General features: G+C 38.2%; 1 protein-coding gene across 3 annotated transcripts in view; it reads right to left on the bottom strand.

The window, feature by feature from the left end:
- RANBP17 (RAN binding protein 17) overlaps positions 1-453 on the bottom strand; it is a 392,396-nt gene extending 391,943 nt beyond the window's left edge. For all 3 annotated transcript variants that reach the window (XR_004263498.1, XM_032260328.1, XM_032260329.1), the window contains exon 1: positions 328-453. Coding sequence is in view for 2 of the 3 variants with exons in the window: in XM_032260328.1 (XP_032116219.1) it covers positions 328-345 (18 nt within the window). In the remaining variant the exon portion in view is untranslated. The remainder of the gene's footprint in view (positions 1-327) is intronic.
- Positions 454-13,453: the final 13,000 nt, after the last annotated feature.

Here is a 13,453-nt window from a genome sequence, read left to right as displayed (position 1 = left end):
CCACTAAAGCCGCGGTCCGCGCGCCTGCCGCCGGCGTCCGCACCTTCCCGGTGGCGAGCCCTCGGCCTGTCCCCAGTCCCCTCCACCCGCCGCCTCCAAGCCAGGCTCGGCAGCCCCTGCACACTGCGGCCCGAGCCTGGGGTGTGCAACCCAGATCAGTGTCCCGGTCCCCGGCTAGGGGCGGAGGTAGGGGCTGGGAGTCCGGGGACACCGGCCCGCGACTCTTTGGCCTCCGCCGCTGTCCTCGGCCCTCGGTCTCCAGACCCCCGCGTCCCGCCGGGTTCCCAGGGCGGCGGAGCGCGAGCCCGCGGCGCAGAGCGCACTGACCTGGAAGTGCAGCGCCATCTTCCCGGGAGGCGGCTCCGGCCGGCCAGTCTGCACCGAGCGCCCTAGGAGAGGGAGCGGGGGCGGGCGCCGCGGAAGCCCCAGCCGCCCGCGGGGTCCCTGCGCCGCTCGCCGGCTCGCGCTCGCCGGCTCGCTCGCTCGCTCTTCGTAGCCTTAGCAGCCCTGGGAGTCAGCGTTGGAAGCGTTGGAGGGGCGGGGCTGGGAGGGACGGGGCGGGGCGACGGGGGCGGCACGCGGGGCGGGGCCGATAGGGGCGTGTCCTCCGGGAATCTGAACCGCCCCTTGCGCTCAAGTTTCAACTGCTGCGTGTTGGTGGATAATCACCTCCAACCTCTGCCTTTTGACTCAACTACCACGACCCGCCGGTCAGCAGTGGACCCTGACTCATAAGTCTTCCTAAGGCTCTCTTGACTCCTGACCCTCAAAATACAACTATCGCCCATGGCTCCCGACTCCTGCATCTCCATAGATTTTTTGTCTCCTAGCAGCCACTTACCATGGACCCACACAAGCCATAACCTTTGACTACCACATGCCAACTGCTGCCCTTGACCCCTGACTCCTGGGACTCAACTTCCATTGCTGCTTAACAATGTTTTTAGCTTCATTTTAGTTAAAATTAAACTGACCATGTCTAAATGCTCTTAAGTTGTAAAATTCAAACTTTGCCTCTTAATCCTTGCCTGCATTCCATTTAATATGAACTTATATTTTACACCAAATAATTCCATTGCAATGAGAATTTATTGGAGCAGAAGTGAGTCAAAGTCACTGCTTTCTGATGTTGTTTGTTTTTTCTTCAAGTTCAACAGTTCCATTTGGGAGCACTGTACTTTAGTACTTAAGGGGGAAACTCCTTTAAGCATTTCTTATATTCAGGTCTGTTAACAACAAAGTCTCTCAGCTTTTGTTAACATAAAATCATCTTATTTCACCTTCATTTCTTTTTTTTTTTTTCACCACCTTCATTTCTTAAAGGATAGTTTTGCTGGGTATAAAATTTCACATTTTTTTTTTAAAAATCTTTCAGTATCTTAAAGATGTCTTTTCATTGTCTTCTGGTTGTCATTGTTTCTACTGAGAAATCAGCCATCAGTCTGATTGTTGCTCCTGTCTTCTCCCATCCTCAGCTACTTGAAATTTTTCTCTTTTTTTCTTTTTTATTGTCAGCACTTTGAGTTTGATGTCACAAAGTTTGTATATGTGTGTGTGTGCTGTATTTATACTGCTTGGGATTCGTAAGCTCTTTAAGTGTGAATCTGATCTTTTTCATTGGGTTTTGAAAATTCTTGGTCAGCATTTCTTTAAATATTGCATCTGTCCCCTTCTCTATCTTTCCATTCTGGAACTCCAGTTACATGTATGCTAGAACATTTTGCTATATTCCTTATTTCTCTTTTGTATTTTTTCTATTTGCCTGCTGCCCATTCCACAGAAACTCTGTTCTGCTGTGTCTGAGCTGCTATACATCTCCTCTATTAAATTCTTAGTTTTAGTTATGATATTTTCACTTCTAGAATTTTCATTTAGAAAATTGAAATGTTCATGCTTCCTCCTCTCCCATTTTAAAAATAGATTCCAAGGCTTTGATGAAATTCTTTATTTTCTTAAACATTTTAGCTATATTGTTTAAAGCCCTTATTTATCTGATAACCTCAATATCTGAATCATCAAGTCCTCCTACGTTTTTGGTGTTTGGCCCCCCGTTTTTTTAATAGCATATCTCATGATTTCTTGTTAAATTCAAATGATATAAAAGAAAATTTGTAGAGGCTCTAGTTGATAACAGATTTCTCCAAAGAGGGCTAAGTTTTCTTGCTGTAGTAGTCAGATAGGAATACTGGTGGATCATCGAGTCTTTTTAATTCTGGTTAACTTTAGTTTTGACCTTACTCCTTGGCCATGATCCTTACTAGGTCTTATAACTAAAGGCCTAGTATGTGGCTGGGTGTGGAGGCTCATGCCTGTAATCTCAACACATTGGAAGGCCAGAGAGGGTGGATTGCTTGAGTTCAGGAGTTTGAGACCAGCCTGACAACATGGTGAAAACCCATCTCTACAATAAATACAAAAAATTAGCTTGGTGCAGTAGCATGCATCCATAGTCCCAGCTACTCCGGAGGCTGAGGTGGGAAGATCACTTGCCCAGAAGTTAGAAGGTGCAGTGAGCCGTGATTGCACAACTGACCACTGTACCCCAGGGTAGGCAACAGAGCAAGAATGTGTCAAAAAAAAAAAAAAAAAAACCTGGGATGTTTACCAAGATCCTTCCACCTTGTGGAGCTTGAACTCTAGTCGCTGTCTCCCCAGCCCTGTCTAGCTGCTGAAATCTTTGTTGAGCTCTTTAGGTGCTGTTGTTCTGCTGGATTTCTTGGAGTCTCTTCATGTGCATGTGTATCTTAGGAACTGACACAAATTTGGGAGCTCATATCTCTGTAGTGTCTTTCTTTCTAGAATTTTGTCCCTCAGTTCTCAGTTGCTTTTGTTCCCGAACTCCAGCCTTTGCTCCTACACTATTGAGACTGCTGCTTTTTATTTAGCTGCTACTCCTTGCTACCGCTTGGAAAGTGCTCTGGGGTGGCAACAGGAAGGAGCAGATGGGGAATCTAAGGTAAATTTGAATCTTACCTCTTGTGCGCTTTCCTTCTTTAAAGATTTGTGGCCACTTAAATTCTCCCTTTTCTATTGCCTTTAGTTGTTAAAGATATTTGTCTGTAGTGTGTATGTGTGTGTGTTGCTGTTAAATTCATATTTACTCATAGTTTTATATACATTTAATATATGTGATAGAATTGTCATACACACACATACACACATGTGTCCTATCTTTATAATAGTTTTCAGTGGGAGATCTAATCCAACATAAGACACTCCATTCTTTCAAGCCTTTCCATTCTTGACCCTTGGTTTTCATAGCTCATCCACTGACCATAAATCTGCATTTCCACAACTGAACTCCTATAAGTCTTAATATTGTCAACACAATCCCCCTGTCATTTTTCACCCTGCGTCCCAAAGTTCCTGATTCCCATAGTCATAACTTCCATTTGCATGTCTCAAGACTTTTGTTATCTAATCTCAACTGTGATTCCTACATCCCTATATATCTGATGCCCACATCCCAAACACCCATTATGATTTCTGACCTAAGATGTCTGCTGCACAATACTCCATTATTTTAACTGCCTGTTGCTTTTGCCTGACTTCTAAAACCCAACCACCTTTTAAAGCTATTGTTTTAAAATGGCATTTTTATCACCTCAAATTTTAGGTCCTTGAGGGAGAAACCATTATTTGAGTTTTGAATCATTTAATTTTATTTTCCCACCCCAGAATATTGTCAGCAGAAACGTAAGGTTGTGATAACAACAATGGAGGTTGCCAAATACTCTGTGGATTCACCAGGCAATTTTGGAAACAAGAAGCCAACTATTTTTTCCCCTTTAAATTTGAGTGGCTGCTTAGGATTTCTGTTTTCAATTAACACTCTCTTCCATGAGGGTCTATCAACAAAATATGCATACGACTCCATCTCTTTTATGTCAGTTAATAAAATTTAAGATAGAATTATGTCACTACAGCTATTAAAATTAGCAGAGAAGATGCTCCAGGACGTCAAATGATTCATTTCTATCACAAAACTCAATTAAAGGAAGGACATTTAGAACCCTTAGGAATTATAAAATTATCTTCCTTTATGGAAACCAGCCTTCTAAAAAAGACAAATGGATCTTTGATCTTTGTACTTTTCAGGAGATTCAATTAACATTTGTAATTCTCGTACCTTAGGAAATTCATCTAACATCTCTGAGTTTTGATGTGTTATTTCTAAGATCAGGATGACAGTAAGTCGTAATTCAAATAATTTTCTGAACAATAACATGAGATGAAGCAGGAGAGCACAGTGGTTAGGAAAACAGAGTCTAGATTTGGATGTCAGCTGCATCCCTTACCAGCTGGCAAACTTGAAGTCACTTCACCTCTCTATGGTTTAATTTCCTCATCTGAGAAATGGAAATGTAATAATACTTATCCCATAGGTTGCTGTGATGATTAAATGAGTTGATATATGTAAAGTATTTGGAAGGTACTTGGCAAATAATGAGTACTATATAAATAGGAATTATTATTATCAAGTACATTTATATTATTCTCTGAATATAATGTTTAAAATTATATTTTGATAGCATGGGATTATCATTTTAATCAAACAAAGTAAGTTACTCCGTTTTTTTTTAATTTGTAAATTTACCAAACTGGATATTTCCTCATTGCCCTACTCCCACTTCACCCAGCCTCTCTAACCAGAAATATTTCAAAAGGTTGTGGCATTATTTACATTGCCTTTCTGTATGAAACGGAAAGGCTGTTAACGTTAATATTTTCGTAAATTGTGAGACTGAAACGGAAAGTGTCTATCAGTACTTAAAAAGTAAAATCTATGATCATTTTTTTAGTAGCACTTTTAAACAAAGTACACTAATGTTTTAGTGTACAATTCCCTTAGCTTATTCTACAATTACAATTTGATTAAGTACATTTAGCAAGATTGCTTAATAACTCAGTAAGCTGTGGGAATCCAGCAGAGGGCAGGTAGGCGAGAGAAACAGAAGGGGAATGTGTCCCCAAAATTCAAATTTACATCAAACCCTCCCAAAACACAACTGTTACACATTAATAAAATGTTCACCAGTGTGTTTTTTTTAATGCTGGTTAATTTTTGTTTTGTCAAGTCTTTGGCCTTAAACATAATTACTTAAATATCCAGTGCAAAATTAGACTACAATAATAATAAATTTTTCTCCACTAATATGGAGAAGTTAATATGAATACAAGTTATTTCATAATCTTGATTATTACATATATACAAAAAAATATACATTCTTTTCTTTAGATGATTTTACATTTTTAACATACTGGCAACAGTAAAAGTATAATGCTCTGTATTAATAACGCCAGTACTGGCCAGGTGCCATGGCTCACATCTATAATCCCAGCATTTTGGGAGGTCAAAGTGGGTGGATCACGAAGTCAGGCGTTCAAGACCAGCCTGCCCAATGTAGTGAAACCCCATCTCTACTGAAAAAAAAAAAAAATTACCTGGGCATGGTAGCCAGTGCCTGTAAAACCAGCTACTCTGGAGGCTGGGGCAGGAGAATCACTTGAACCTGGAAGACGGAGGTTGCAGTGAGCTGAGATCACGCCACTATATTCCAGCCCAGGCAACCATGGGAGATTCCATCTCAAAAATAATAATAATAATGTCAGTATTTTGACAAGTAAAACTTAAATATTTCTCATTCTGTATATTATTTACATATTAGTGCTTCCACATAATAATAAGTAGTTTAAGGAATTGACTATGTAGGCAAGAGAGTAATATTATGTTAGTAAGTGTCCTTAAAGTTACTGCTAAGCAAGAATATGATAAAATATCACCTGACTGTCAATGCTAATTGGACAAATAAAGCAGTAAGAGCTTTATGAAAATCAATTTGACAATATATGTCAAAAACCTTAAAATTGTACATCCTGGCTGGGTGCGGTGGCTCACGCCTGTAATCCCAACACTTTGGGAGGCTGAGGTGGGTGTATCACCTGAGGTCAGCATTTCAAGACCAGCCTGGTCAACATGGTAAAAACCCATCTCTACTAAAAATACAAAAATTAGCTTGGTGTGGTGGCAGGCGCCTGTAATCCCAGCTACGCAGGAGGCTGAGGAGAATCACTTGAACCTGAGAGGCGGAGGTTGCGGTGAGCCAAGATCATGCCACTGCACTCCAGCCTGGGCAACAGAGCGAGACTCCGTCTAAAATAATAATAATAATAAATAATAAAAAGTACACCATCTCCACCCAACTTCAAGAAAATGGTCCTAAGAAATAATCTAAATTACAAAAAATAAAATATGTGAAGATATTTATTACAGCTGATTTATAATAAACAAAAGCTGAAAAGGCTAAGTGACAGTACAGCATATGGCAAATTTTCATATAGTCGCTAAGAATTATGTTTATGTTGTGCTAAGTGAAATAAGCTAGGCACAGAAAGACAAATACCTCATGTTCTCACTTACATGTGGAATCAAAAACTCACAGAAGCAGAGAGTAGAATGGTGGTTACGGAGTCTAGGAAATAAGGAAAATGGGAAGATGATTGTCAAAGCGTACAAAATCTCCATTAGACAGGTGGGATAGGTTGAACAGTGTAGTGAATATACTTAATAATTGTATATTGTACATTTCAAAAAATAATTTATATTTGATGTGAAGGGTATGTTAGTTAGCTTGATTGAATGATTCCACATTGTATTCACAAATTATAACATCACTTTGTATCTCATAAATATATACAACTATAAATTGTCAATTTACAGTACAATAAAATTTTAAAAAGAATTTTTAATGCATATGGACTGTTTTGTAAAATCACAAAAAGATGCCACGTTACAAAGTTAAGTGCAAAAAGCAAAATGCAAAATTTGAGTCCAGTGAAAAAAGGTGTAGAAAAAATTAATGGAACAGAATACAAACAAATGTCAACATTGCTATCTTGCGGATGGTAATGTGGAATCAACAAGTAATTTTTTTCTTCTTCATAATGTTTCTGTACTGTCAAGATTCCCTAAAATGTACATTATTCGTTTTTATAATAAGAGAAAAACTATCGCGTAGCGAAAACGCAGATCTAAACAGATTACCTAATGCTCATGTAATAAGTACTTATTTAAGAAACATTAATGGAAGATGTGCAGAGGGCAAGGCCAATCAGAAAACGTGAACTTAACCAGGTAGCTGGTATTGCCACATTTTTTTGTTGTTTGTCTTTTTGTTTGTTTGTTTGTTTTGTTTTTTAGATGGAGTGACAGAATCTCGCTCTCTCGCCCAGGCTAAAGTACAGTGGTGTGACCTTGACTCACTGCAACCTCTGCCTCTTGGGTTGCCAACTTAGACAGACTCCTATTATTGATTTTGACAATGGTTCTGATTTAAAAAAAAAAAAAAAAAAACAACTGGGATTTATGTGAAAGAAATGCTTTTGTAGTGGTGAAAAATAATTAAAAGTTTGGCTAAGATCGGAATATTTACAGCCTCACAATAACTCCTCACAAAATACTTATTCATTATAAAACAAAATAAAGTAACTTTTCCATACAAAAGTCTGGCATATATAGCCATAGCTGAGTGATTAATGTGGATACCATTAGTAATGGGACAAGTCTACATCATGTACCATCTGATAGGATGCAGTAAGAACACAACACCACCTTGTTGATAGTTCATCAAAAGATGCACATCCTGAATCTAATCTTGAGGAAACATCAAACTAAAATTGAGAGACATTCTACAAAATAGCTGGCCTACACTGTTCACAAATGTCAAGGTGACAAAAGGAAAGACTAAGGAACTATCCCAGAATAATGAAACTAAAGAGACATGATGATGCAGGGCACAGTTCTGAACTGAATTGTTTTCAATAAAGGATGTTTTGGGGACACTTGGGAAAACCTGAATGAGATCTGAGGATTAGAAAGCAGTAATGTATCAATATTAATTTCCTAATTTCATGGTCATATTGTAGTTATGCAAGAGAATTCCTGTGTTTGTAGGAAATACACGCTGATGTTTTTGGAAATTATGGTCATCAGATTGGCAAATTACTTTCCAGTGTGATTAGAACTTTTGTGTAAGTTTGTATAAGTTTGTGATTGTTTCCAAAAAGATAATTCTAAACCACAAGAAATACACCAGGACAATAGACATAAACCAGATTGTTCTAGAAGACTGGATATTATCATCATCCAACTTAAAAGTAGGTTTAATAATTAAATACTTCTTCAAACACATATTTACCTAATATCACACCAAGGTATTAATAGGTTACCCAAAGTGGTAGTAAATCTTTGCTTTGGTGGAATGAAAGGATTTATCATCCATAATAGGAATTTATGAAACTGTCACTATTTGGTCTAATGGGGACCCTCTTAGAATGTTTTATAAGGAATTTTACTTTCACAGCTGGACGTGCATTCTGAATCCTCTTCATCCTACCTAACCCAAGGAAAAATTACTTAATCTCTGGGATCCTTAGGAATGTAATGCCAAGCACACTGCAAGCTTGTTTTAAACATCCGATACTACGTGAAAGTTGAAAGTGTCCAGCACACAGTAGTTAATGTCATACCTTATTGATTCCAGAATCACAGCATCATTTTTCACATTTTCTGATTTCTGAGGTCAGGATGTACATTACAATGGAAGGCCTTTCACAATTGTGAACAGTCAGAGAGAGGCCAGAAGTACTAGTCACTGTCTACGTGTTTGCAAAGTTGGATATAAGTACTGGCAGCCTGGCTGGAAAACTACAACCCTTCTGTGTTTCAGTCAACAAACTCTTTTAGGTTTATTTAAGGACAGAACATTCATATTGGTCATAGAAACCTTTTTTTTTGCCTCTTCTGGTAAGATCAAGAAAGCGCCCCCCTAAGAACTTGCAGAATGAGAGTCAGTGGCTGTGGTGGAGCCTTTTCAAAACATGCTATGTCTCAAGAGGACATTACTAATGGAAAACAGATGGACACTAACAATTCTGAGTTGAAGTGACTTGGAAGAATCGAATTCTATGTGCAAAGAAGTTTTAGGGATATCTTAATCAGTTAATTTCACTTCTGTTTTTTTGTTATGTACCTATAAGAATGAATGAAGGTGGCCAGGCGCTGTGGCTCACTCCTGTAATCCCAGCACTTTGGGAGGCAGAAGCTGGTGGATCGCCTGAGGTCAGGAGTTTAAGACCAGTCAGACCAAGAAGGTGAAACCCTGTCTCTACTGAAAATACAAAAATGAGCCAGGTGTGGTGGTGGCGCCTGCAATACCAGCTACTCAGGAGGCTGAGACAGGAGAATCACTTGAACCTGGAGGCAGAGATTGCAGTGAGCCAGGACGGCACCACTGCATTCCAGTCAGAGGCACAGTGAGACTTCGTCTCAAAAACAAACAAACAAACAAAATGTATAACGGGAAAATCCAGGTCTAATTAAGTCTAAAAGATATCTTTCAATAAGTACTTAGGAAGAATTCTGTGTTATGTTTATGTAGCTCAAGTGTCAGAGTTTTTCGTTCTTCATGGTATGTAAAATAATTAGGCTTACTACAATTGATATGTGCCTTAGATTTGAAGAAAATCAGTCAGTGGTAATTTTTATTATCCTTGAAATGGCGTCACTTAAGTAGCTGCCACACATAAACAATAATCTGTGAAAACATGCCAAGGTCCCTGGTATTGGTTCCTTGTTATGGCAGAATTCATTTGGAAAAAATATATAACCTCTGAGAGACTGTCTTTACCTAGGAGAACAAAAGTGGTGCCCATCATGTCTGCATCATTAGGAATATACTTGAATTGCTGTTTTATATAGAAAAAAATGAAGATATGCTCTAGGCACACGTCAGTAATATTCACCATTAATTAACTAATAGGGTCCCACTAAGTGGTTAACTGAGAAGTCAAAATATTGGCCTCAGGGGGCCAGGAAAATCTGTGCAAATATGGATGTATTAATATAACCAAATTTTAGAGCGTTAAAGGAGACCATGGCTGGTTAACCCATTGGTCACATGACTAGGAAGGGAATTCATGTCATGATAAAAGCGACGGAACCACTCTGTGGACTGATCTATAACTGGCCACTCTGTATAGTAATATTGAAGCCTCCTCTGGAGGAATTCACTGACGAAGTGATGCTAGAATCCATCTGGACAGTGTTTTTTATTTCTGGATGGCTTACCGCAACCAGCATATTTGAGACTGGGAAAGAATGTATGGTATTTTCAAAGTCCCCATTTGAAACCAGATCATTTGAATGTAGGCTAAAGCAGAGGCACTTCACCAAGGGGCTACCATTGGCCTGACACTTTGAGCAAGGACCCAGCGTTGGCCATTTTGCATTTGCCTAGCACTGGACGTTTCCCGTGCAGGACCTCTTGGACTATCTCACCTGCAAACAATCTGATATTGACTGTTTTACAAAAGAGATACCAGAATTTTGAAAATGGGCCAGGCAAAGGCATATCTTAAATGAGCTATCCTAGCATTTCTGCTGATCCACACCCCTCCCCACACATAATTTGGACAATGTTTAAAAACTCGATGACTTATGCCATTTTATATCTGTCTCTGCTGCCATGTTGACTGTAGATGAAGTAACCTTAGTCATTTCACAAACTGGATAATCTTCTTCTGATCATTTGCTGAGGGTGGTCTGTGGGCAACATTTTACAAATATGCAATTGCAAATGATTTTATTGATTCTTAGAGTATTTAAAGATTGCTGTGTTAAGCTATTTGTGAAATAGAGGATTAAGCTCATTTAAAATGTTAATCTTCAGTGCATGAATCATGCATTCAGCCTGTTTTAGTTCCTCTGTAATAGCTGTCAGAAAGTTTAGCACAGAAAAGTACTTACAGTATCATTGAATTATTCTTGTCAACTAAAATGATATTTGGTCATCATGTGAGTATGACAGGCTCTTACATTGGGTGAATACCATTAAAAAACTAGATCCTATTTTTTCTGGAAAGAATAATTATACTTAACGTTTTGATAGGAAACTTTGACTTTCTAAAATACTATCATAAGTATATAAGCAAATATACATGACATTTTATGTGAAATTTCTATAGTCATATAAATTTGTTTCCTTTCTTATAGTCGAGAGGTTCATACTCTTCCTCTTCAATATAGTCTTGAAACTTTTTTTTCTTTTTTTTGCTTTTTGAGATGGAGTCTCACTCTGCTGCCCAGGCTGGAACGTAATGGCACAATCTCAGATCACTGCAACCTCTGCCTCCTGGGTTTGAGCAATTCTCCTGCCTCAGCCTCCTGAGTAGCTGGGATTACAGGCACCCACCACCATGGTCAGCTAATTTTTTGTATTTTTAGTAAAGATGGGGTTTTACCATGTTGGCCAAGCTGGGCTTTAACTCCTGACCTCGGTCTCCCAAAGAGCTGGAATTACGGGCATGAGCGACTGCACCCAGCTTGTTCAATGTAGTCTTCGTAATCTTTATTATTCTTTGTGACTCAGTTCCATGCAGGAAATCGATATGTGAATGAACAGCCTATACATCCAATAGAATAGAGGTGACATAAGTGAAAAATACAATGTACTTCATAATGTGCTGCACTTAGAGGTTTACTCTCAGGCCAACAGTTATGAAATAGTGCTACCCCACTATTTCCTTACCTTTTGCTGTGGATTGAACGTGTGTATTCCTCCAAAATACATATGTTGAAGCCTTAACCCTCAAGTTGCTGTGTCTGGAGATAGGACTTGTGAGGAGGTGATAAGGGTTAAATAAAGTGGATCCTACCCCAGTACAGCTGGTGTCCTTATAAAATGAGGAAGAGATAGTAGAGCTCTCTCTTCCCACCATGTGAGGACACAGTGAGACGGTAGCCATCTCCAAGCCAGGAAGAGCACCCTCACCAGAAATCAAACAAATCAAACACTGCTGGGACCGTGATCTTGAACATTCCAACATCCAGAACTGTGAGAAAATAAATTTCTGTGGTTTAAGCCATGCAGTCTGTGATATTTCTTTATGGCAGCCCAAGCAGACTAAGGCACTTCTGTTTGGACTTTTCTCCCCCAGTACACACATTCTTATAAATATGTATAACTGGTATATAACCTAGTTTAATTTGAGGACTTGATAAATACCATATTTATATATATATAAATATATATTTATTTATATATTTGTATATAATATATATAAATATATGTATAAATATATATTATATATTATATATTTATATATATATGTAATATACATATTATAATATATTATATATAATATATATAATATATTATATATTATAATATTATATTATATATTATGTAATATGTATAATATATATTATTTATATATATAATATATATATTATTCATATCATATAATATATATTATATATATAAATATAACTGGTATTTATCAAGACCCCAGATTAAACTAGGACCATGCCATGCTTTGATTACTTTATATTATTACTGTGTGTCTCAAAGCATTTGAGTTCAATATTCCCCAGACAAATCACATTGTTTACCTTTATTTAATATACAAAGAACCTAAGAGAAAAGAAATTTGTGTTATTAAGTAGCCAAGTTTTACTCTGCCTTTTTAGTTCTAGAATCTATGAAGACCATTTCAAATTTTCACAAGTTATCTTGGTTAATTCTAAGTTGCCACTGAGTCTTGTATTAGAGTGGCAATATCAATTAGCTAATATTTGAATCTCTATTCTCTGCAAGTCATTCCACTATATATTTGGGCAACACAAAGTTTAAGACCATCTTTGCTTTGAAGAGGCTTACAGTGCAATGAAGAAACAAAGCATAAACTGTTAGAGCCTCGGTTTTGCATCAGATATGAGGAAAATAATAACAAAAAAGACATCACAAAGTAAGTCACAGGCCGATTGAAAGGTCACAGATGTGGAGGAGTATTAGTATTCCTGAATAGAAGCATGAATGCGTGCTAACGTAAATATTTCACAGAAGTATTCTTAAAGAAGGGAAATGACATGGATTGCATCATTCAAAGGACTGGGGTAAATCAGTATGGTTTGCAGAGAGAACTTGAGAAGGTAAATAGTTGATAGAAGCTTGAAGAGGTTGGCTGGAGCAAAATAATGGAGGAACATCAAAACCAGCCCAGGGTCTTTGGACTGTTCTTCTGCAGGTAATGGGAAAAAACAGGTTGGAAATGACATCAGAAGATGACTGTGGTTATAATATTCAGGACCAAGTGAAGGGGAAGGCCCAGAAGGCAGGTACCACAGCTAGGGGGCTTTTGTAGGAGCTGAAAGAAAGGATCAGGTGCAAAAGACAGGCAGAGTGGAAGTTAAAGAAAGAACATACTGAAAGGTGGATGCCATTTTCTCTTGAAACATTAACTTTTAAAAGACAAAAGTAGCATTCCATGGTACATATATGCCACAGTTTCTTTATCCACTCCTTGATTGATGGGCATTTGTGTTGGTTCTATGTTTTTGGAATTGAAAATTGTGCTGCTATAAACATGCATGTATATCTTTTTCACACAGTGA

Source organism: Sapajus apella, unplaced genomic scaffold (genome assembly GCF_009761245.1).
Source record: "Sapajus apella isolate SASKATOON/1434 unplaced genomic scaffold, GSC_monkey_1.0 scaffold117, whole genome shotgun sequence".
Classification (NCBI taxonomy): domain Eukaryota; kingdom Metazoa; phylum Chordata; class Mammalia; order Primates; family Cebidae; genus Sapajus; species Sapajus apella.
This window is presented reverse-complemented; position numbering and strand designations above follow the sequence as displayed.